This window comes from Phasianus colchicus, chromosome 1, assembly GCF_987193195.1.
Source record: "Phasianus colchicus chromosome 1, bPhaCol1.hap1.1, whole genome shotgun sequence".
NCBI lineage: Eukaryota > Metazoa > Chordata > Aves > Galliformes > Phasianidae > Phasianus > Phasianus colchicus.
The window spans coordinates 52,674,470-52,694,668 of record NC_143436.1 but is presented as its reverse complement, the minus strand read 5'-3'; the positions used below and the strand labels follow the sequence as shown (position 1 = coordinate 52,694,668).

At 50.6% G+C, this 20,199-nt stretch overlaps 2 protein-coding genes across 10 annotated transcripts in view; both read right to left on the bottom strand.

The window, feature by feature from the left end:
• Nucleotides 1-171: 171 nt before the first annotated feature.
• MB (myoglobin) lies at nucleotides 172-3,931 on the bottom strand. The gene is made up of 3 exons (XM_031600079.2): nucleotides 3,718-3,931; nucleotides 1,489-1,711; nucleotides 172-575 (listed from the first exon to the last, which is right to left on the bottom strand). Exons 1-3 carry the CDS (start codon nucleotides 3,810-3,812, stop codon nucleotides 429-431), a joined length of 465 nt encoding a protein of 154 aa, XP_031455939.2. The 5' UTR covers nucleotides 3,813-3,931; the 3' UTR covers nucleotides 172-428.
• Nucleotides 3,932-12,950: 9,019 nt separating this feature from the next.
• The window catches only part of RBFOX2 (RNA binding fox-1 homolog 2), a 162,737-nt gene continuing 155,488 nt past the window's right edge, over nucleotides 12,951-20,199 (bottom strand). For all 9 annotated transcript variants that reach the window (XM_090143027.1, XM_031600081.2, XM_090143035.1 and 6 more), the window contains 2 exons: nucleotides 19,541-19,613; nucleotides 12,951-18,422 (listed from right to left, as the gene is read on the bottom strand). In XM_090143027.1, coding sequence (XP_089999153.1) covers nucleotides 18,368-18,422; nucleotides 19,541-19,613 — 128 coding nt within the window. In that variant the 3' untranslated portion in view covers nucleotides 12,951-18,367. The remainder of the gene's footprint in view (nucleotides 18,423-19,540; nucleotides 19,614-20,199) is intronic.

Genomic DNA, 20,199 nt, shown 5'->3' with positions numbered 1-20,199 from the left:
TGACATCCCTTTTGCACCTTTGAGTTCTCCCTTCACCCACTCCTTCACCACACTCCTCAACACGCCCATGTTCTTCCACATCCCTTCATCTCCTGCCACACCATTTCTCTCTTGAATGAGACTGGGTGTGGGGGACAAGGAAAGAAAAAGGACACAGAAATAAGCAGAAGGTGACAGATAACCCCTTATATTATTTTTCCTAAGAAAACAGATTATTTCTTTTGCATACATGAAGCCAGGGAAGGACAACAATTTATCATGGACATCACTCTGAGTGCCTCTGCGCTGCCTAAGGTGACTCTTGGCCTCTCATTGAAGCATTCCCACACATTGTGGATGGCCAGTTGGAAGATGTCCAGAGTAGTGCTGGGGAAGCTACTCTGAGACGCATGGCCAGGCCTCCATCGTGGTGTCCTTCTGCATACATGCTAACCCTGGAAACCAAACTCCTTATACTTGCTGGCCATGTCATTCCGGAACAGCTCCAGAGCCTTCTTCATCGCAGCCTGGGAATCGGCCCCAAAGTCTGCGGCGTGTTTTTCAGCAATGACCTTGATAATGACTTCAGAAATGAACTGTGAGGAAGGAGAGAGAGAGAGAAAAAAAAAACAAAACAGAAGGGACTCTCAGGGTTTATTTTCAGAATATCCAGACTAAAAAATAGGTTGCAGAGCCTGGAAATATCTCCAGGCTAGTTCAGTAGCCCTTCCAGCGGTCTCTAGAGAAACACTGTGGTAGAGTATGCGAGGAGCCTCGGCTGGGCAGAGGAGCTGGGCTCTGCTCCTAGCTTGGACACTGATATACTCTGTGACCTTGAGTAGACATGGTCCTTCCCACTTTGTCTGCCCATCCACTAAGGCTGCAAATCCACGTCTCCATGTCCTGCACTTGTAAAGTGCTTAGTTTCATGAGTTTTGGTCTCCAGTTCTTCCCCCAGGGCTTGCTCTAAAATTGTATATCCCTTGTGTATGGCCACTGCCAATTCTTATGCAATGTCATTTCCCAGGCATGCAGGGACTGCATGGGCTGGTTTATTATTATTAGGAGTATCTCAGACAGTGTATAGTGTTTTGAATGGGAAATCAAATGGAGATTCACAGGAGCTGAGTACTTCTGTGCCTCCTCTTACCTGTACACTGAGAACTTTGACTTGAGAAAGTGCTAAGTGAAGTCCAGTTAGACATCACTAACTAGAACCATAGAATCAGAGAACCTTTAACATTGGAAAGACCTCTAAGATCGCCTAGTCCAGCCACCAGCCCATCCCCACCATGCCCACTAACCATGTCCCTCAGTGCCACATCCACACGGTTCTGGAACACCTCCAGGGATAGTCACCCCACCACCTCCCTGGGCAGCCTCTGCCACTGCAGCACCACTCTTTCGGTGAAGAAATTTTTCCTAATACCCAGCCTGAAATAGAAGTGCAGCTCTCAATGTATCTGTCTTGCACACATCAGACACAAAGTTTCCCTGTCTTTTCCATACCTCCAGATATTTTACTGGGATTTTGTGCTTCGTGGCATGGGTTTGAGCCAGAGGTTTCAGCTCTGACTCATGATTACCCTTCTGCTTCAGGATTTTGCCAAGCTGGGTGAGGACGGTAGCTCCATGTTTTTTCAGATCTTCAGAGCCCTTCATCTGATCAGGGGTCTTCAGGCCTTTGAACTTATCAAAGCGATCCAAAGTCTCAGGGTGGTCATGGAAAAGTCTGTGGACAGAAGCAGAGGGACGTGTGAGATGTTAGGGAGCTGTCAGCCAGAGCAGAGCCAAGGTCCTGCTGATCTGGATGCGTACGGACAGGCAAGTGTGTGATAACTTACATTCCTCCCCAAAGGAATCTCTTAGTCCCTGCTAGTAAAGGCTGCTTTCACTTGAGAACTCTGATGCTTTAGACTCTTTCCAAATTGTCACCATTCACAATCACTGCATTTAGCACGTACACAATCCAGGAAAGCATCTGACCCTACTCTGAATCTGTGTTTTTCATCCTTCCTCTGGGAGGCTGTTCCACAACCTGATGACACTCTGTGTTCAGAAGTTTATTTCACCATCTGTTTTATCCAGGCTGCTTTTTATCATTAGCAACTGATAAAATGCCTCTTGTCTTTGGAGTGCAGAAGCTCGTGATGTACCTCCCTTTGAGTACTGTATCTACTTTAATCCCATGCTCTTACATGTCCTAACATTCACTCTGGCTGAGACAGAGACTCTGCCCTAACCACGTCCAACTGGAGCAACAGAGCAGCCATTCTTATTTCTGAATAGCTCTTCTAACGCTTTGGCATCAGTCCCCAGAGTTATGGCAACGGTATCAGGACAGAGATGGGTGCTAAAGCTGGTGGTGGCACTGGGAGTTGAATTCTCACATAAACATGAAGGAAAAATAAAACCAAACAAAACCACCTATCTACACTGCCTCACTAAGGATCCATCCTCTACTTCCCCCAGCCTGTCACCCTGTCAGCTACTGCAGACCCCAGGCTCTCACTAAGAACTTCTTCCCAGCCCATCTCTGCATTGACCAGTGCCATTCAGTGCTATACATAGATGCTCTGATTCCAAAGTGGAAATGAAATTGGGAAGGCTGGTGTTGTCCCGTGCTTCCCCTCTGCTGCATTTCCCAGCTGACTCCACTGGCAACCAAACTGTAAGGAAACTTCACTCTTTTCCTTGCCTAGAGCCGGAGTGAGAAGGGAACACTGCCCGTCCTGGTTATTAGGAGCAGTCTGATAATTTGGTTGAGAGACGTCAGCTCCATCGCTCACATATATTTGCGGGTATTATGCCCTTTGAAGGGCATAACCCAAGTCGCTGCAGCACCAGCAGGAGCAACGGCAGTATTTACATCCATCCCAAACCAAACATTCCTCCCCTATAGGTGGCCATTAGGATGAGGGCCAGACTCTCCATTATACGATGTAATTGTAGGTCAGGCTACATTAACAAATACCTCAGCTGCATGGAAAACACAAGCTGTCTTGCAGCAAAAACATTCTGTGACCAGGCTTTGCTGGCATCTCCTTTCAAAGGTCTCTCTTTTTGTCCTCCATGATGAGATATTCCCAAGATTCTTGAAAATTCTTTCGAAGAATATTTATTTGTTTGTTTGTTTCCATTGGAAAACATCCAGTTGGATCAATATTTTCTAAACGTATTCCCTGGATATGTTACCTACCTAAAAAGCCTTTACCAAGGCACAAGCAGGCACATTTCTAAACCGAGAGAAGTCTGCTCCGCTTCCCCTGCTTCTCTCCCTCAGAAAACCCCTGACGAAATGAGAAATTACATGGGAGAAGCTTTGAATGGGCCGTGGCTTTGCCCAATGGTGTGGGCTTCTTGATTTAGCTGTGCTTGAGATAGGAAACCCTGCATAACCACTGCTGTCCTCCGCGTCCGTACCCTCCTGGCACTGAGTGCTGAGTGCAGCCCTAGGGCACTCTCAAGAGGGTCTCCCTGTCTCCAGCCCTGCAGGTCCCTAAGGACAGGCAAAGATACTGTACCATTTTTCACTCCAAAGCCCTGAGATCTGACACATGGAGTGGCAAAAGCATAGCCTCTCCATTTCTAACCCAGAAACCACCACATCAGTGGAAAACCACCACCTTACACTGAAACAAAACAGCCTGTCAAAACGTACGTGGCTGAGCCCCAATACTCAGCATTCGTGGTCTGTCACTCAAAGCTCTCAGCTCACGACCGATGCTCGTCGCCTACCTCATCAGAACCTCGTGTCCATGGCCAGCAATGTCGGCCTCCACTTTTCCCCAGATGGTGAGGACTTGTTGCCACTCCTGGTCGCTGAGCCCCATGGTTTGCTGTTGGCAGGGACAGACGGGTCTCGAGTGCTGCGTACGGCGGTTGCCTCTCCCCAGAGGGTGGCTGCAGAGCTCACACGCGGGTTTTATAGCCCCTCCTCGTAGACCTACACCTGTTAATCGTCAGCTGGACATCTTGCTCTCTTTCAGGCTTGTCTAACTAATCAGCCTCTCTTTTTTTTTTTTCTAGGAAGCTATTTCGGGTCAGGTGCTATTGTGAGTGCCACTGATGGCATCATTTCTGCCTTTCGTATTGGACTGGCACATGTCCCGCGCCAGGCAGAAAGGGCATTGCCCAAACGCACTGCCAGGAGCCTGTCCCGGCTTCCCAAGGTCCCACTGACAGTGTCAAGCTGTGCAGCAGGAGATTCCAGAAGAGCACATTCATCTCCAATGCCACGCTGCCAGCCAAGGGACGGCTGGTGGCATCACTCTGCCCTCCTCACACCTCTCCTTTCCCTGCAGTGGGATAAGGTCTCTCAAGCCAAGTGTCAGAATCACAGAATCACAGTCATAGGAGTTGAAAGGGACCTCTGGTTATCATCAAGTCTAACCCCTCTGCTAAAGCAGGTACCCTACAGTAGGTCAAGTAAGACAAGTCACCATGAGCTGCCATGGGTATGATTTTGGGGTACCTCCCAGCCTTCCTGGTGGCAGCCTGGTGTGCCATCTTTAATTAATCCCTCCCAAGAGGTGAGTGCAGGCAGATGAACTAAAGGGTTAAAGAGAACAGCTTAGATAGGCAGGTTGGCCAAACCAGCTGAGGTGATGGCTGGCATCCAAGCCCAAAGGTAGGGGAATTCCTCCCGCTGGGTTTATCTATTGCCTGGTGGCCAAGCAATTCTCCCCCCTCTATGCACCAGTTTGCTATGTCAGAAATCTCTCTTCTTAAACACCTCGAGGCCAGGATTTCACCCTGATTTCTCAGTGCAGATAGCAGGGCACTATCAATTACCCACACTTGGCTAAACCGATGGAGGAGCGCTTGGAGAGATCCCATCCCACAGCCTCTCTCCTCAAGTCCTCCCTGTTCTAAACATGGATTTGCACCATGCTTGGCTCCGCCTTGGGCAGGATCCTGAATGCTGACCTTACTGCTTTACATGCCCTTCAGACACGAGATCAATGTGCTCCCAGTATACGAGGGGCTGCTCCTTGGACACCGAGCTCCGTCCTGTTCCGGAAGCTGAAGCTGTTGCCTTAATATCTCCCATTGAATTTGATCGGCATTTCTCTCTCTACAGCTTTCTCCAGGGCTGGGAAGCCAACAGTCTCTATGCGGACATTAACACCAGACTGTCAGAGGGCTTAACAAGAATATGGGTGTCTTCATCGCTTTTTCTGCAGGTGAAGCGGCGATGGCCCCGCGCTGTCGGCCGGGGCGTGCTACCACCTAGTGGCCACGGGCGACAAAGCCAAGCAGAGCGGGGCACGGGCTGCAGGGAGCAAGACGCACAGGGACAGCCCGGCGCCTTTGGGCCGCATTTCTTTCTCCTTAGAGCACCACTGCTGGAGAAAGAACGCAGCCCCGGTCTGTCAGATGAGAGCCCCGCAGCCCCGCGCTGCCGTGATTCCGAGCTGCAATGAAACGAGCACCTGAGGCAGAGGCACTGATAAATCCTCGTGTTTGATCTGTGGGTTTTGCTGTTGTCTTTTTTTTTTTTCATTTTCATTTTAAATACTTTCCAGCAGGAGGGAGAAAAGGATGCTCGAAAAACCCAATTTTAACAACCCAGAGCATCTTCTGTGTTTGCACTGCAGAACAGCTCAGCGAGGCAAACAGATTTTTTGATCGTTCCCTTTTTTTGCCTTTTCAACGAACCTTTTCCCCATGATGCAATTAAAAGAACCCCACCAGAAGCAGGGGATGGCCGTGGCCCGGCCATCCTGTGGTGCCCACTGCTGTGCTGAGGGAGTGCCAAAAAAAGCTGGGCATGTTATGTAACTCCCAATTACATAATTAGCATTGCATAATGCTGGGGAAAAGGCCCTCTGCAGCCCAGCTTCGGTATCTATGGCATTTTGCTGATACGTGGCTTCTGGGTAGGAGATGGAGCCGCGCTTTTGCTTTCAGCGCCTGTGGTTTGAGCAGTGTGGACGGACAGCCAGACAGGTGGGACACTGCACTGCCCTGTAGTGTGAGCTGGAGAGAGAAGGGCAACAGCAAATCCTACAGCCAAAGCAAAGCAACAGCATTGCATTTTTCCAGCTGTGCTTGGCTCCAGTTTTTGCAGGATCAGAAAGCACTGCATGCACTGCGTGGCTTCTGCCTCTTGCAGGAGACCTGGTGGGACAGACTGGTGCTGCAAGCCCATTTCCTCTCCCCTCTCATCCTGAAGCTCTATTCTTAGTAGTGCTGCAGGCAGGGCTCCCACACACTGATGGATTTCAGCAGCTGGGAGGTGACCTCAGTGCTTGTTTGAAAGGAAGAGGGAGGATGAGGAGAAGGCAGCACCAGGGGAATGTTTGAGCTGCGGGTCACAGAGCTATGCTATACATGGAGCATCTTAACATGGGATGCCATTAAGTCAAAGGGAGCTCTGCCATCATTCAGTACTCACAGAGGGATCTGGACAGGCTGGATCAATGGGCTGATAAAGTTCAACAAGACCAAGTGTTGGGGCCTACACTCCGGTCACAACAACCCCATGCAGTGCTACAGGCTTGGGGCATGGCAGCTGGAAAACTATATGGAGGAAAAGGTTCTGGGGATGTTAGTTCAGCCAGCTGAACATGATCCATCATTGTGCCCAGGTGGCCAAGAAGGCCAATGGCATCCTGGCTTGTATCAGCAGTAGTGCAGCCAGCAGGAGCAGGGAGGTGACCGTCCCTCTGTACTCAGCTCTGGTGAGGCTGCACCTCAAGTGCTGTGTTCAGTTCTGGGCCCCTCACTGCAAGAAAGACATGGAGGCCCATTGAGACATTGAGGGGATTATACCTCATATTGCTGTAGTGATACCCACGGATTTCTGTCCTACAAACCAGAATAAGAGGGGAATCCTCTCATTCCCACAGTGAGCCAGTGAATAGCCCACCAGCTACCAGTGCTTAGCCAGAGGCTGCTATGTTGGACTGGAAGGCAAGGCCAGCACAGCCTTCAAAGCTCATGTTCCCCTGTGCATTACCATTGCCACACAAAGGACCCCTCAAGGAACCAGATTTTTCCCTTCTATGAAGCAGCAGCAACTGCAGCAGTCCCCTATCCAGTACTGCTTTCTGTGCATCAGCATTCTTACAGGGTATGCCAGAAACAGATCCGTATACAGAAAAATCTGGGCAAAACATAAATGTTTTCTTCAAGCAGATCAACACCGGGTGGCAGTGAACACCCTGAGCACAGCACTGGTGGCCGGGCTGCAGGAGCAGGGCATCTACCTCTACATTTGGGATAGGCTCTGTGTTTGCAGGATCTTTTCCCCGTTATCATCATTCTTGCAGCTTTGCCTCCTCCTGATTCTTTAGAGATCTGCTGACTTGTCAGCTCAAGGATCCACAGTGCCCATCACACACGCTGCACGCTGCAGCCCACAGCACGGCTGGCAGAGCTGGCAGCAGCGCTTTGTGTTGGGGATGCTCACCAGAGAGTTGAATGGATGTGGCACTGAGGGACACGGTCAGTGGGCACGGTGGGGATGGGCTGGTGGTTGGACTGGGTGTTCTTAGAGGTCTTTTCCAACCTTAATGGTTCTCTGATTCAGTTGTCTTGTTAAGGTCTAGAAATCACAGTGGTAGGACCAAAAGAGTGCACCCTGGCCCATCAGAGCCACCTGCTCCCATAGGGTAACCCAGGCAGATCAGTCAGACAACGCTGTGAACATTTTAGCAGATACAACTGCTGCAGGCAGCCTGCTTTAACACAGCTTCGGCTATGCAGACAGGAAACAACATCACCAGAAGCCATCAGAGGTGAGAAAAGAAAGAAGGAAAAAGAAAGGCCAATGCACTCCTTGGCAGGAGCTTATTTACCAAACAGCTGGTGGATGTGTGCCTAATTTACGCAGGGTAAGAAAAATAAAGGTGCCTGCTGTGAGTACAAAGTTATTGTATGTCCAGTGGGATAATTTCATAATACACAATTACTTCCTACAGATTAGGGTAGAAATAATTAAACAGAAGGTTGTGCTCTGAGGCAGAGCTCCCCTGGCACCAGATTCAGGTCTATGTGGAGGATCATGTTCTTAGATGCTCCCAGAACCAAATCCCCAAACTTCAGTCTGTGCTCCCCAGCAGCTCAGCCACCTGCTGTGCCCTTTGAAGTAATATCCCAGAGTTTAATTTAAATCTTTACTCTCCTTTCTTACCTTTAGCTTCTCTCTAACCCACACAGCCGTGAATTTCATGAGTTCACACTCCATCTTCCCCTATTTTCTCTGCAGGAGCATCACTGGGAGCTGCCTCTGTGCCCCTGTCCCCCCTGGGATGAGAGACCTCCAGTTGCTTGCTGACAGTGGCACCCCTATGTCAGGGCAGGGGGCTTTGGGGCTGCCAGGAGCCAGAGAGAAGTATCTTCAGCCTGAGGGAGGTTGATACCATTGCTTTCTTTCTTTCTATTTTTTTTTCCCCCAGCCTGAACTCACAAGTGAACCAGAAGCCGAGATTTTGGACATCTCTGCTCAGGAGTGAAATTACAACAGCAACGAATACTTTTCAAGTGCCTCAGTGAAGTATGAAACGTGCTCCTTCCTTTCTGTCTTTGCCCACACATGCATGTATCGGCTTCCCTCCGTCTCCGCCAGTGCATGACCTCAGGCAGTGAAGCAGCAGAAGAGCATTAACCCACATTTGGCCCAGACCTTCGCCGTTCCCTATAGCTGTGCAGCCTGCCATGCGTGGAGCTGCCCCATTGCACCCACATCAGGGGCGACACAGATGGTTTTGGGGCTGGGGGTTGGTGGCTCTGCATGGCTGCACACTGCCCAAGGTCCAGTTGGGGAGACAGCACTAAGCAATCTGGCCACGCGCTCACCCCCATGCCATGGCTGCAATATCCCATTGCATGCTGGCAATGACACTGAGAGAGGTTTCGTAGTGATGGGCCCAGCAGGAGCCCATGAGGAGGGGTGTTTCATGAATGCCTACCGCCCACACCTGCAGAACACAAACTGCAGAAGCCTGTTGCTCACTAGCTGCGTATTCCCAACATTTTACGCAGCCAAATAGTGACTTTTTGTCCATTAAAAAAAAATAATAATAATAATAATTCAAAGAAAACAATCTAATTACAGGATAAATATTTAGCTTGAAATGAGCAGACAGATATTCAAAACCATTCTGTGACATGACAAATGATCTGAAAAGAGCTTTGCCGTGGGCACTGAATGCTGTTCAAACGCAATTTAAAAATACATGGCGTGGTAGCAAAAATAGACATGACCCTGAGCACAAACATCACTGCTCAGACAAACATCTCCTGTAAAATGCCGTCGATTATTTGGATGGCAGCCAGACCTGGGGACAGCGTCACCCACCTCCTTGAGCACTGCCGCCATCGACTCGTGCTGGCTTGCAGGCGTTGACATGGACGCCAGGCCTTGCTGAAGACTTAAGGGACACTCCTGTCCCCTTACTCACATGGCCTGACCCTGGCATGCTCTTGGCGTTCTGGACAAGCCCCAAAATGTCTCTTGCTGCCTTTGCCATGGCTAAGTTATGGGACGTGAGCCAGGTAGCGTGGGAAGAACAAGCTTTAAACCCTGAGGAATTCACATCAGAACTCACAGGAGTGGAGGGGTGCAACCAAACAGGGGTGCTCCCCATGTGGGGATCACAGTTATAGGCACAGCCTGGTGTGATTTAGGAAAAATAATTCTCAGAAAGAGCGGTGCTGCAGTGGCACAGGCTGCCCAGGGAGGTGGTGGAGTCTCCATCCCTGGAGGTGTTCCAGAACTGACTGGATGTGGCACTGAGGATGTCAGTGAGCATGGTGGGGATGGGCTGGTGGCTGGACTATGGTGATCTTAGAGGTCTTTCCAACATTTCTGATTCTATGATTCTATGAAAAGGCCACAGACTGTGCAGAAGAAAGGAGGTTCATCTATCACCTCTGCTGTTCCCATAGCAAATTTCCCTGGATTTTCAGCATGGATGCTCAGACTGGGATACCTGATAGAGAACAATGTAGCTCCAGGAGAACTACACAGTGGACATCATTAAGAGAGAAACAAAACCCCTACAGTTCACTAGAGAGGTGCACACAAGAGTCTGGCTGTCCTCTAGACCTTGTTTTCCAACCTGTTGGCTACCTATAAGGATGCTGCTGCTCTGCCCCTTCCCTGCATTTGGGGCCTCTGCCCTTGCGACTTTCAACATCTCACATCTGCCTAAGGAGATTCAAGCACAGACCGACCATGCACCTGCCCAGGTCCATGGCCCTGCAGGGACAGCCCTGCCGTGGGATGTTCCCATGGAGCACCAAGTGGTTCTTCTCCCTTCAGGCAGCTCTGAGGCTCTCACCTGCATGAATCTGGCTGAAGGCACGAGTTCTGTCTGGAGAGCAGCAGCACAGAGGGGGTGCGCTGATGGGGAACAGCAAAGACCCAGAGGTTTTCTGCATGGTGAGGTTTCCCAGCCTCTGGGAGGATGGGAGCATCCTTGGCAAAGATCAGAGAACGGCAGCACGAAGCTGTGTTGGCAGTGATGTAAACACATGGGGGCTGCTGTTGTTGAAGGGCTCCATGAAATCAGTGATTTCCGAGCGGAGTTCAGCCGGAGAGCGCTGGGGCTATAAAAAGCAAAGTGACTTTGCGTTTTGATGCTTCCTCCCGAGACACACAGAAGTGATTTGTGATTCAAAAGATGAGGAATTTATCATCAAAAAGAGCTGGGACAGAGCTCGGTGTTTACACATGGAAGACAGGCACCGAGAGCAGATATATTTATACCCACCCATTAATAAAAGAAGCCAAGTCAACCATACCTTTGTGCTAAAGTTAGTGCAGCACTCGGCATGTCCTTAAAAAGGCAAGAAAGTTTCTGCAAACTGGGACAGCTGCTAGGGGTGCTGGCTCTGCATGGCTCCCAGCATGGATGTGTTGCTGCAGCAAATCGGCCAAAGGCTGTAAAGCTCCTGCTCTGCTGCTGCTGCAGGGAGAGAAACGGGAGCACGCAAAAGCTGGAGGAGCAGCAGTGCTCAATTGTAGGGGCTTTGGCCACAGGGCGAAGGCAGAGCAGCCAGGCCAGCGGGCGAGTCACCACAAAGAAAGTCAGCATGAGTCACTGGAAGCTCCCGGCTTGGGATGTGACATTTAGAAATGCTTCAGCCATAACTCACTGCAGTGAGTCCCACAGCCCACGCAGAAGGCTGGAGTTTTCCAGCCTCAAGACCCAAACACCAGGGTGTGTTACAACCCTAGGAAAGCCAGATCTTTGCTCCTTGTAAGGTACTTCTAGAAAGCAACTAATTGCCCTTCTTTGGGGCGAATAAGCAGACGAGCTCTGGCAGTCTCATCTGCCTCACTCCTCCCACCTCCAGCCCCAGCTGCTCCAGCTCAGCCCCAGCTGCAGGAGCCATGCAACACAGCCATGCTCATATGGACATTAAAATTGAGAGCAACAAATGCATCTTGCCTGAACCAAAGTTAAAGGCTATCAGAAGAATGCCCAGGCCATCATCCTGAAGCCAGGATGGTCAATAGGAGGCCAGCAGTAAACTCCAAGCAAAAGTCACCCTGCTGCTGCCCTGGGAATCGGGGCTTCTCCCTGGGCATCAGTATCTGCCCACCAGATCACCAGGCCAAGGACAGTTGCATGGTGCAGGGCCTCCTTCTCCACAGCCACTGGATCAGCACTGAGACGCTTCCACCCTAACAGTCCCTGCTCCCAGTGGACCATTCTTTGCCTTGGTCAGCTTCCTAAACGATCACCATCAACTTCCCTGGACAAGCTTTGTTTCTAGCAAGCCTACTTTGAGCAAAGCAGAAAGGCTACTGCACTGAGAAAGCCACTTTTTACATGGCCTGATAGTGATTGGACAAGGGGAAATGGCTTTAACTAAAAGAAAGGCGATTTAGGTCAGATGTTGGGGAGAAATTCTCTGGCTGCCCAGAGAAGCTGTGATGCCCCATCCCTGGAGGCTCAAGGCCAGGTTGGGTGGGGTCATGGGCAGCCTGAGCTGCTGGGTGGCAGCCCTGCCCATGGGGTGGGGCTGGGTGGGCTTTGAGGTTCCTTCCAGAATTGAGCTGTTCTGTGATTCTACGACTGCTTGAAGGGCTTAATAGGCAGCTCCAAGAGCAGCCATTTTGCCCACATGCCTTGAAATGAAGGCTGAGCCCTGTGCTGCCTTCTCTTCACTCTCTGAGCACCCCACCGCCTCGTGCTTCCATCCCAGTGCTGCAGGGTTTTATCTCCAGACGTCTCCCGATGCAGAGCCCCTGCTCCAGCTCTGCCACCATCACCCTGACTCCCGGGCATCTAATTTTAGCAGCTGCTGCTGAACATCCTCTCGAGTTATTGTTAGAATGCAGTGAGCATCATCTGACGGGAACACACTGCAGCTCCTCAGTAAACACTGCGGAGGAATGCTGGAGGAGCACACGCACCCCCGCAGCACTGCCCACAGCCCCTTCCTCTTGTGCCCGGCGTCTCGCATCTCCAAAACCAACCAAACAAATCCAGTGCTGGCTTCAGCTGTACTCGGCCCATTCCGCACCATCATCTCAGCTGATGCTTCCGTAATTACTTGCAAATTGCCCGCAGGGATTTATTATTTGTTATTTTTAGGCTCATTTCAGCGGAAAAGGCATCTGATTATTTGTGTGTGTATATATATATATTTGCATGACATCTTTCACTCTGAGCATTTCACAGAATACGAATGAACTCCTGCTTGGCTGCTGCTGGTGCAGGTAGGAGGAGCGAAGCGGTGGTTAAAGCCACATCTGAGCTCCTGGAAGAGTGTGGGGTTACAGGCAGGCAGGCTGAGATCACACCAGGCTTCACCCTTTACAAGAGAATCACGTAATCATTAAGGTTGGAAAAGGACTGTACTCTCATCTAGTTCAGCCATCCTCCTGCCACCGATATTACCCACCGTGGATCCATCCCCATCTTCCCCCCTTCTTCGTGGTGCCCTGCAGGAGATGCGCTGCTGGAACCCACCCAGGCACCGACAAACACACCAAGGAGCCATCCGACTGGTGTTTCTCTCTTTTATTTAAAAACAGTGCTTCATTACCATTTGCAAAGGGTTAGGAAGGGTTTCCCCCCTTGCTTAGAGTTTATAAAAGCCAGCAACATGATCAATAATTTATACACATGGATAGTAATACAAAAAAAAGGAATAAAAGCTAAAGATCTAACTACTCCGACCTTCACAATTCCAGCTACTTGATAATTATAGGAATAACCCAATGAATACTGTATGGTCTGAAAGCTACTATACAATATGATACTTAACGAGGGAGGGTGGGAAGTCAAGAGGCTGTCACAAAGCCCTGGGATGCAGCTGCTGCTTCTCCAGAGTCAGCGGGGAAATGGGACCCTGGGCAAGCGGCTCGGGCGTCCTAGGAAATGAGCCAGGGGAAAGGGCCGCATCCGTGAGGGCACGTCCCGCTCCCCACTGGTACCTGGCAATGGGAGGTGCTGGGGGGGCCGTGGGGAGGGGCGACTCCATCACTGCCTCGGGAGGTGCTGCGGCATCTTGGCCTCGCACGGGAACCCTCCGGGTCTCCAGCAGGTCAGCCTGGGAGGTCAGAGCCACGCTCCGCCAGTCAGCGTCGCTCTGCAGCCCCGCTTTGAGGCTGCTGCCTGCCCCAAGTTTGAGCTCCAGCTATTTACAAGCAGGATTCTATCATAGGAAAAAAAAAAAAAAATCCCAAACAAAACAAAATGAAACAGAGAAGAAAAAAAAAAAAAAAGAAAAACAAAGCCCCAAACCAAATCACATCCCCTGGGGTAAAAGAGGATTATTTCGTCACATGGTAACGCAGCCAAATCCAAGCTGCCAAAACTACAACACGCACACAAAATACTGTGATCAAACAAACAAACAAAAAAAAAATTATAGGAAAACATGACCAAAACTGAGGCTGCTCCTGCAGGAGGCCTGAATGCTGCAAGGAACCCACTCCTTGGGGATGCAACGAGCCCCGCCACCAGCGGAGAACTAGGAGCCTGGTAAAAGATTTCTCATTGACCCAGTCCAGGAAAAAAAAAAAGCAGGGGGAGGGTGGGGTGGAATATGAAGTGGCATTTTACCAACTGCCAGCCAAATGAATGTTGGGATGGACGGCTTCGAACACCAGCAGTCTCCTGGTGAATCAGGTAAGGATTTTGGCTTGCCAAGAGGCACAGTCCAGTACCCAGGGGATGATCACTGGTGGTGCTTCCCAACGTGGAGTCGGTAGCGGGGACAGGACCCAGACATCCCTCAATGCACGCTGGGGAGGGATGGGGGCTGTCCTGCCAAGTTCTGCTAGAGGAACACGTACTGGGGAAAAGCCCTGAGCCTGCTTGTGTAGGGCCCCATTTCACACGCTGGCCGTCGGCCTCCTGCTTGCCTTGGGGACTGGAGTTGTTGTTGCAGAAGAAAGGTCTGACCAAAGTTTGAGGCTACAGAGGGCAACCAGTAAAGTGGGGTGGAGGGAAGGGGCTCGTCAGACATTAACATCACCAAAAATAGTGTTTTATGCAACAAAGAATCAAGTCTCACTGGTGCATACTACAAAATGTTTGACATTTTCCAAGAGCATGACAAAATAAAAACACAAAGAAGTTTACATTGGATGCTCATCGCATTCACTAGGTTGGGTTGGTTTCATTTCCCCCCCACTCCTATATTAAAACAGTGCAAACAGGTAACACGCTTCAACCATCACCCTCTGCACCAAGGGCTGCAGCTCCCCGCACGCTTCCCCTGCGGAGCCGAACCCAGAGCTCACGGTGGTTTCCCTTTGATAAATTTCCAAGTGCCCCCCAACACGTTCTCCGCCCATCTCCTGCTTTGGGGCTGAGCTGGGATGCAGACAGAGAAGGGGATGTATGTGGGTAGGAACCAACTGAGGGGCTCTGCGCTCCCCACTTCAGGAGCTCTCTACACCAGCAAGCAGCCCACATCTCCTTCCAGGATGAGAAGGGCGGGCAGGCGATGAGATGGTGGCACCAACGGTACGCAGCTAACACCTGAGCCTGGTACTCTGACAGCCCTCGTGCTGCACACTTCCACAGATAAAATGGGTGAGAAAGGGGGAAAAAACTATTACCTGTGCATTAGGGATGGGGAAGCAAGCCTAGGGCAGTGATGTGAAGGTCACTGACAGAGCCCTGACTGAACCACAGGTCTCCTGAGCAAGCCCTCGCTGGGCCAGCCTGCTCTCCCTCAGGCTACTTCAAAACATGGCTTTGTCTCTCCAAACCCCTCTCTGGATCCACCCAGACCTGGGTGAGCTCCCCGCTGGCTCAGCTCCCAGCACAGCTTTTCCTAAAGCTTTTCCTAGCAGCTGGGTAGCAGGGAGAGGGTTATGCTGCACGCCAGGCACCGATGAGACCTATTCCCAGTAGAGTGTGTGCTATGCCACTAGAATTCAGCTGTATACCAGCACAACTATACCTCAAGGAAAGACAGACCGGCACGCTATAGAAAAAAAAGGAGCTCTTCAACTCAAAATTATATCGGTATAACATGGTGCACTGGCCAGATCTGCTGTAAGACAGAACAGACAGCAACACTCAGAGGAACTTTCCATCCTCTGCACCAAGAAGAACCCTTGGGTGCCACCGGACAAGAGGTGACAGCAGCAAGCTCTGTGCCAGCCTGTGCTGCCCCTGTCAAAGCCAAGCCCTGGGGACTCGCCTGCAGAGCCGCCTCAGGGACAACGTTAGCTGCTGTCTGCCAGACAAGCCAGGACCCAGTTAAACTCATTAAGAGCAACTCGTTTTGCATAGGGAGATATAGGCTCTGTCCTCACTCCTCCAGAAGACAGTATAGCCAAGGCTTGGCTGCTCTGAACGCACCTCATTACGATCCAAGCAAATCTACACCTGCTGTTTGCCAAGGGGGAGTGCAGCACTCCCACTGCTCACTGCAACGTTTCAGACTTTGTGAGCCTGTTGGGGAGCGATGGGAGCAGGAGGAACCAGGATGCTCTGGAGCAGGTTTTACTTGGAGATCGTACAGTGGGGCACCACAATGAAGCCCCTTGGGCCTCTCAACAGATGCGGGTGGGCTGAAGCTGCCGTGCATAGACTCTGCTGGGAGGCAGAAATGGGGCCGGCCTCCCGTGCCCGAGAGGAAGAGTTGGGAGTGGGTGAGAAGGGTGAGAACCAACTGAGCCGAACTGCAGGGAAGGGGCAGAGGGGTGTGAGCCCCTCAGTGGGCACAGCTCCCCTCACACTGCTCCTACCACAGAGACTCCTGCAGCTCAACAACAGCCCCCAGGAGCCCCGATTCCCTCTCATTTCCTAGTTTTTGTGAAAGCCCCAACACCCTGTGCCCCCCTCCCCGTTTTTTCAATCTAACTAAAATATTTATATACAAACAAACAAACAAAAAAAATCGTCACAACAGCAACAAACCAAACTTTGGCTTGGAAAAAAAAAAAATTGAAAACCAACAATAAAACCAGGAAAAAAACAAACAAACAAAAAAAAAACAGCAAAAGGTGGCCAACAGGCTGGCAGTTTGGTGTCCCCTTTTTCTAGCTATTCCTCCAGAGAATCAATAGCTTTAGGGTCTCTAGCTTAACTAACGGCCTCCCCATCCTTCCCCTCTGCTGCACCCAGAGAGGCTGCGTTTCACTGGGGGAGAGCAAAGAACGCATGGCTGTGCATGGCTGGGCCAGATACCTCCCCCCTGGAGCCCAGCTTGTGGACAATGCTTAGTGTTAAATACAGGAGATTTCCTATTCTGCTATCAGCAGTGGATGGAGAAGCAGGGTATGGCAGAAGTAGGAGAGGCTCCACCAACAAACCCATGCTCCAAGAAGTCCTTCCAAGAAGCAAGAGTTGAGGCAGCCCAGTGGAACCATGCTTCTCGAACCCGGGTTAGGGATGATGTAAAAGCACTTCCCTCCGAGCACCAGGGCTGCTGGGAACCTAGGGTGGAGGTCAGCCAAGAATGCCAACCTTGCGGCCCAGCCAAATCGCTGCTGGGGAGAGAAGGAAGACAGTGCTGGGGGAGTCACAGAGCTGTACCCCGAGCAGGCTCTTCACTTCCAAAATGGTGTCGTATGTAGTGTCATTATGGACCCAGCAGCCCAGGTGCGCAACTTTCTATGGGAGGCTGGGCAGAACGGACCCGGGGCTCCAATGTGACCGAAAGGGCTTTAGATATATAGCTTGTGGTGGAAAGTTCCTATGAATTCAGAGCTTGAACACACTGCTCCTGCCTTCCCGCAAACTCCTGACCGAAACAAAACCACTTCAGGATCACGTTTGAACATAAAGGACGCTCTTCCCCCAGACAAACCCACGTGCGTATGCCCCTCGCCTCAGCAGCTTATACACTGACTTGCTTTTCCTCACTCACGTTACTTGAAACAGATTGCTCGCTGCAGTGCCTAAGCAGCTAAGGATGAGCAGAAGGAGAGACCTTGCTGGCTGGATGTCAGCACTGATGCACGCTTCTTCAGCCACAGCTTTCTTCATCATCATGGCTGCACTCAGCTGGAACCGCTTGCTGTCCGCAGCAGAGGTACTGTGTGATGCTGCACTGCATCAGTCGCTCCTCGAGGAAGAGAGGGAGCAAAGGGACAGCAAGGGAGAAGGGTCTCGAAAAGGAGGATGGAAAACTAAGAGAGTTACAGCCACCAGCAATGGACAACGATCAGCTAGAGTAAGTTGTGTGTGTGGGAGGGAAGGATCCTCCTCCTCAAAAACTCCTTTCAAAGTCTTGTCCCCTATGCAGCGGTAACAGCCAAAGTCTTTGGGCAGGTTGAGGAAATCTTCTCTCGCCGAGTCTAAAGTTCTGACACTGCTGCAGCTGTCCCAAACCCGTGCGCGTCGGGTGCTGATAAAAAAAAAAGGAGGGAAGTCTCCGCATTTCCCCCTTCTCCGTATGCAAAATCTCCCACCAGCATTAAGGTCCCAGCCACAGCCAAAGAGCGCTTCCTTCTGCAGAGCAGAAACACGGCAGGTGGAGACTTCTCCCTCATGTCCTCCTGCCTCCTGGGCACTGAGCACCAGGCCCAGGGCAGTAACTCTGTCTGCGTGTTCCTGATTAATAGGAGTTTCTAACAGCTTTCCTTATCGCTAATCGCCTTTTCCGTGATTGGTAGGATAAGCTATGCACCAACATACAGACACGGAAATGCATTATCTTTTTTTCTTTTTTTTTTACCACAGTTAAAATAATAATTAAAAAAAAAAAAAAAGAAAACAAACAAAAAATCCAAAAAAAAGAAAAAAAAAAAAAGCACAATCTTTGGAACAAAAGAATTAAAGGCAGAAATTTAAAGGAAAAAAAAATACATATTCAAAGAACATAGTGAGGTATAAAAAAGTATTCTCTTTTGTTTTTGTTTTTCCTCCTCATCTTGCTATAGAGTTCCTCTACTAGTAAATATTGCAATAGCCAGGCCTCATGAACTGGGGGGGCTGTCCCACTTGCAGGGGGCTCACGTCACTTCAGTAGGGGGCAAATCGGCTGTAGCCACCTCGGTATAAACTCGCCTGTAGAAATCAAACGAGAAAAGAAGAGGGTGTTAGGAGGGCAATCCATGCCTGGAGGCACTCAGGACTAGTGGACATGACCTGGCTCTGACCTGCCACCATCTAAGAGACAAAAGATCACCTTGCCTGCTAAAGCAAGCCGTAGCTCAGGGGCTCACAGGCAGCCAGCTGGAGGGGAAGTCTGGCAAGTCCCAGGCATGGAGACCTCAGTATGAGAGGGACTCATGAGTCCTACCCTCTAAGCCAGTTGTCTAGGCTGATGTTTCAGATAGCAGAAGTGCACTTCTAGGATGCTCTTCACCTCAGCTTAATGTACAGGTCTGACAGAGGCACGATGACCTGCTATCCTAGAAGAACCTCTGCTTCCTCCATTGACTCTAAAAGGAATCCACATGATGAGCTACGGCTCAAACGGAGGTGCTACACTGCAGACATCTATATTTAGGTGCACTTTTTCTCCGCACACATTTGCATTCCAGCCTTTGCAGCAACACAGATACTGCACTGGCTAAAAGCAGATGGGCAGGCATGTGTTCTCAGCAAGCTGTGCCACTCCCATGCGATGCCAGCATACCTCATTCCTGCCCTTGCATAATCGCTGCTGGCAGCAGGACACCACATGCTTCTGCTAGCGGAAGAGGGAACCAAGTGGAGTAGCTCTGCTGCAAGATGTCACAAGAACAACTTATTCCCTTACCCTACCTCACACTGATTTCTCAATATGCAACAGAGCCCTTAAAGCTAATGAAAAAGATAAGGAAGAACGTCCTGCATCTTCAGCCACTGCCGATTCTTGCTCTGTCCACCTCCCTGATACAGATGTACCAATGCACCTACAACACTCTGATTCCCGAAGTCTCTAGTGATCCTCCCACCACCTCCTTCGTACAAGGTGTGCAATACTGAGTGATATCTGCTCTCCTAAACCTGGCTCCTTTCCTAGCACACACATGCAGACGTATGAATGCACAACTACAAGGGAGCTGGCACTGCAGCTAGGGACCTCCTCCCTCAATGAAGAAATCTTTCTGGATGAAGTTCCAGTACCCGACACACAGTGAGCAGCTGTTCCCCACGCCGGGGTTGAGAAACAGCACAAGAAAGAAAATTGCACTTACCACAGCGCCAACTCCGTAGCTAGCGGCAGGGGCAAGGGCATGGTAAGGATCTGCTGTGTACACCCTGCCATAACTGAAGAGAGGGAGAAAACATACAAAAAAAGAGAAAGAGAGTCACTTTGGAGGGGCAGAGAAACAGCTGTCTGACCACAGGCAATGGAAGAAGCAGCATGCCCTTCTACACACATGTATGCATACATGCACACACATGCACATGGGCTGCCCCTCTTGGAAGAGAGCCTACGGGCATGCCGCCATGCACGGTATGAGATGGGCGAGAGACAGGCCTGCGAGGAGGGACGTGGCAGCACCAGGAGCTCAACCTGTAGGAAAGAGGTCAGCACCTTGCACGTGGCAACTACTGCAGCCCTCGCCTCGAATGATGTGGTAGGGGAGGAGGGTGAGCCCCCAGAGCCGGTGCTACTGGCACAATACCAGCTGCTGAATGGAAAGTAGTGTGGGGCTCTCCAGAATGAGAAGGGAGAATGAACTTCAATGCTCTCACGTGTGCTAAGATTAAAACACAGCCTCACTGCACAGGAGATGAAAAATCTGATGGTGAGCACTCTGATGATGATCATCCTTTGCATTTATACGGAGCTGCATGTTAAAGCACCCTATGCCATATGAGCTGAGAAATTTTTAAGTTCTGGATGGGG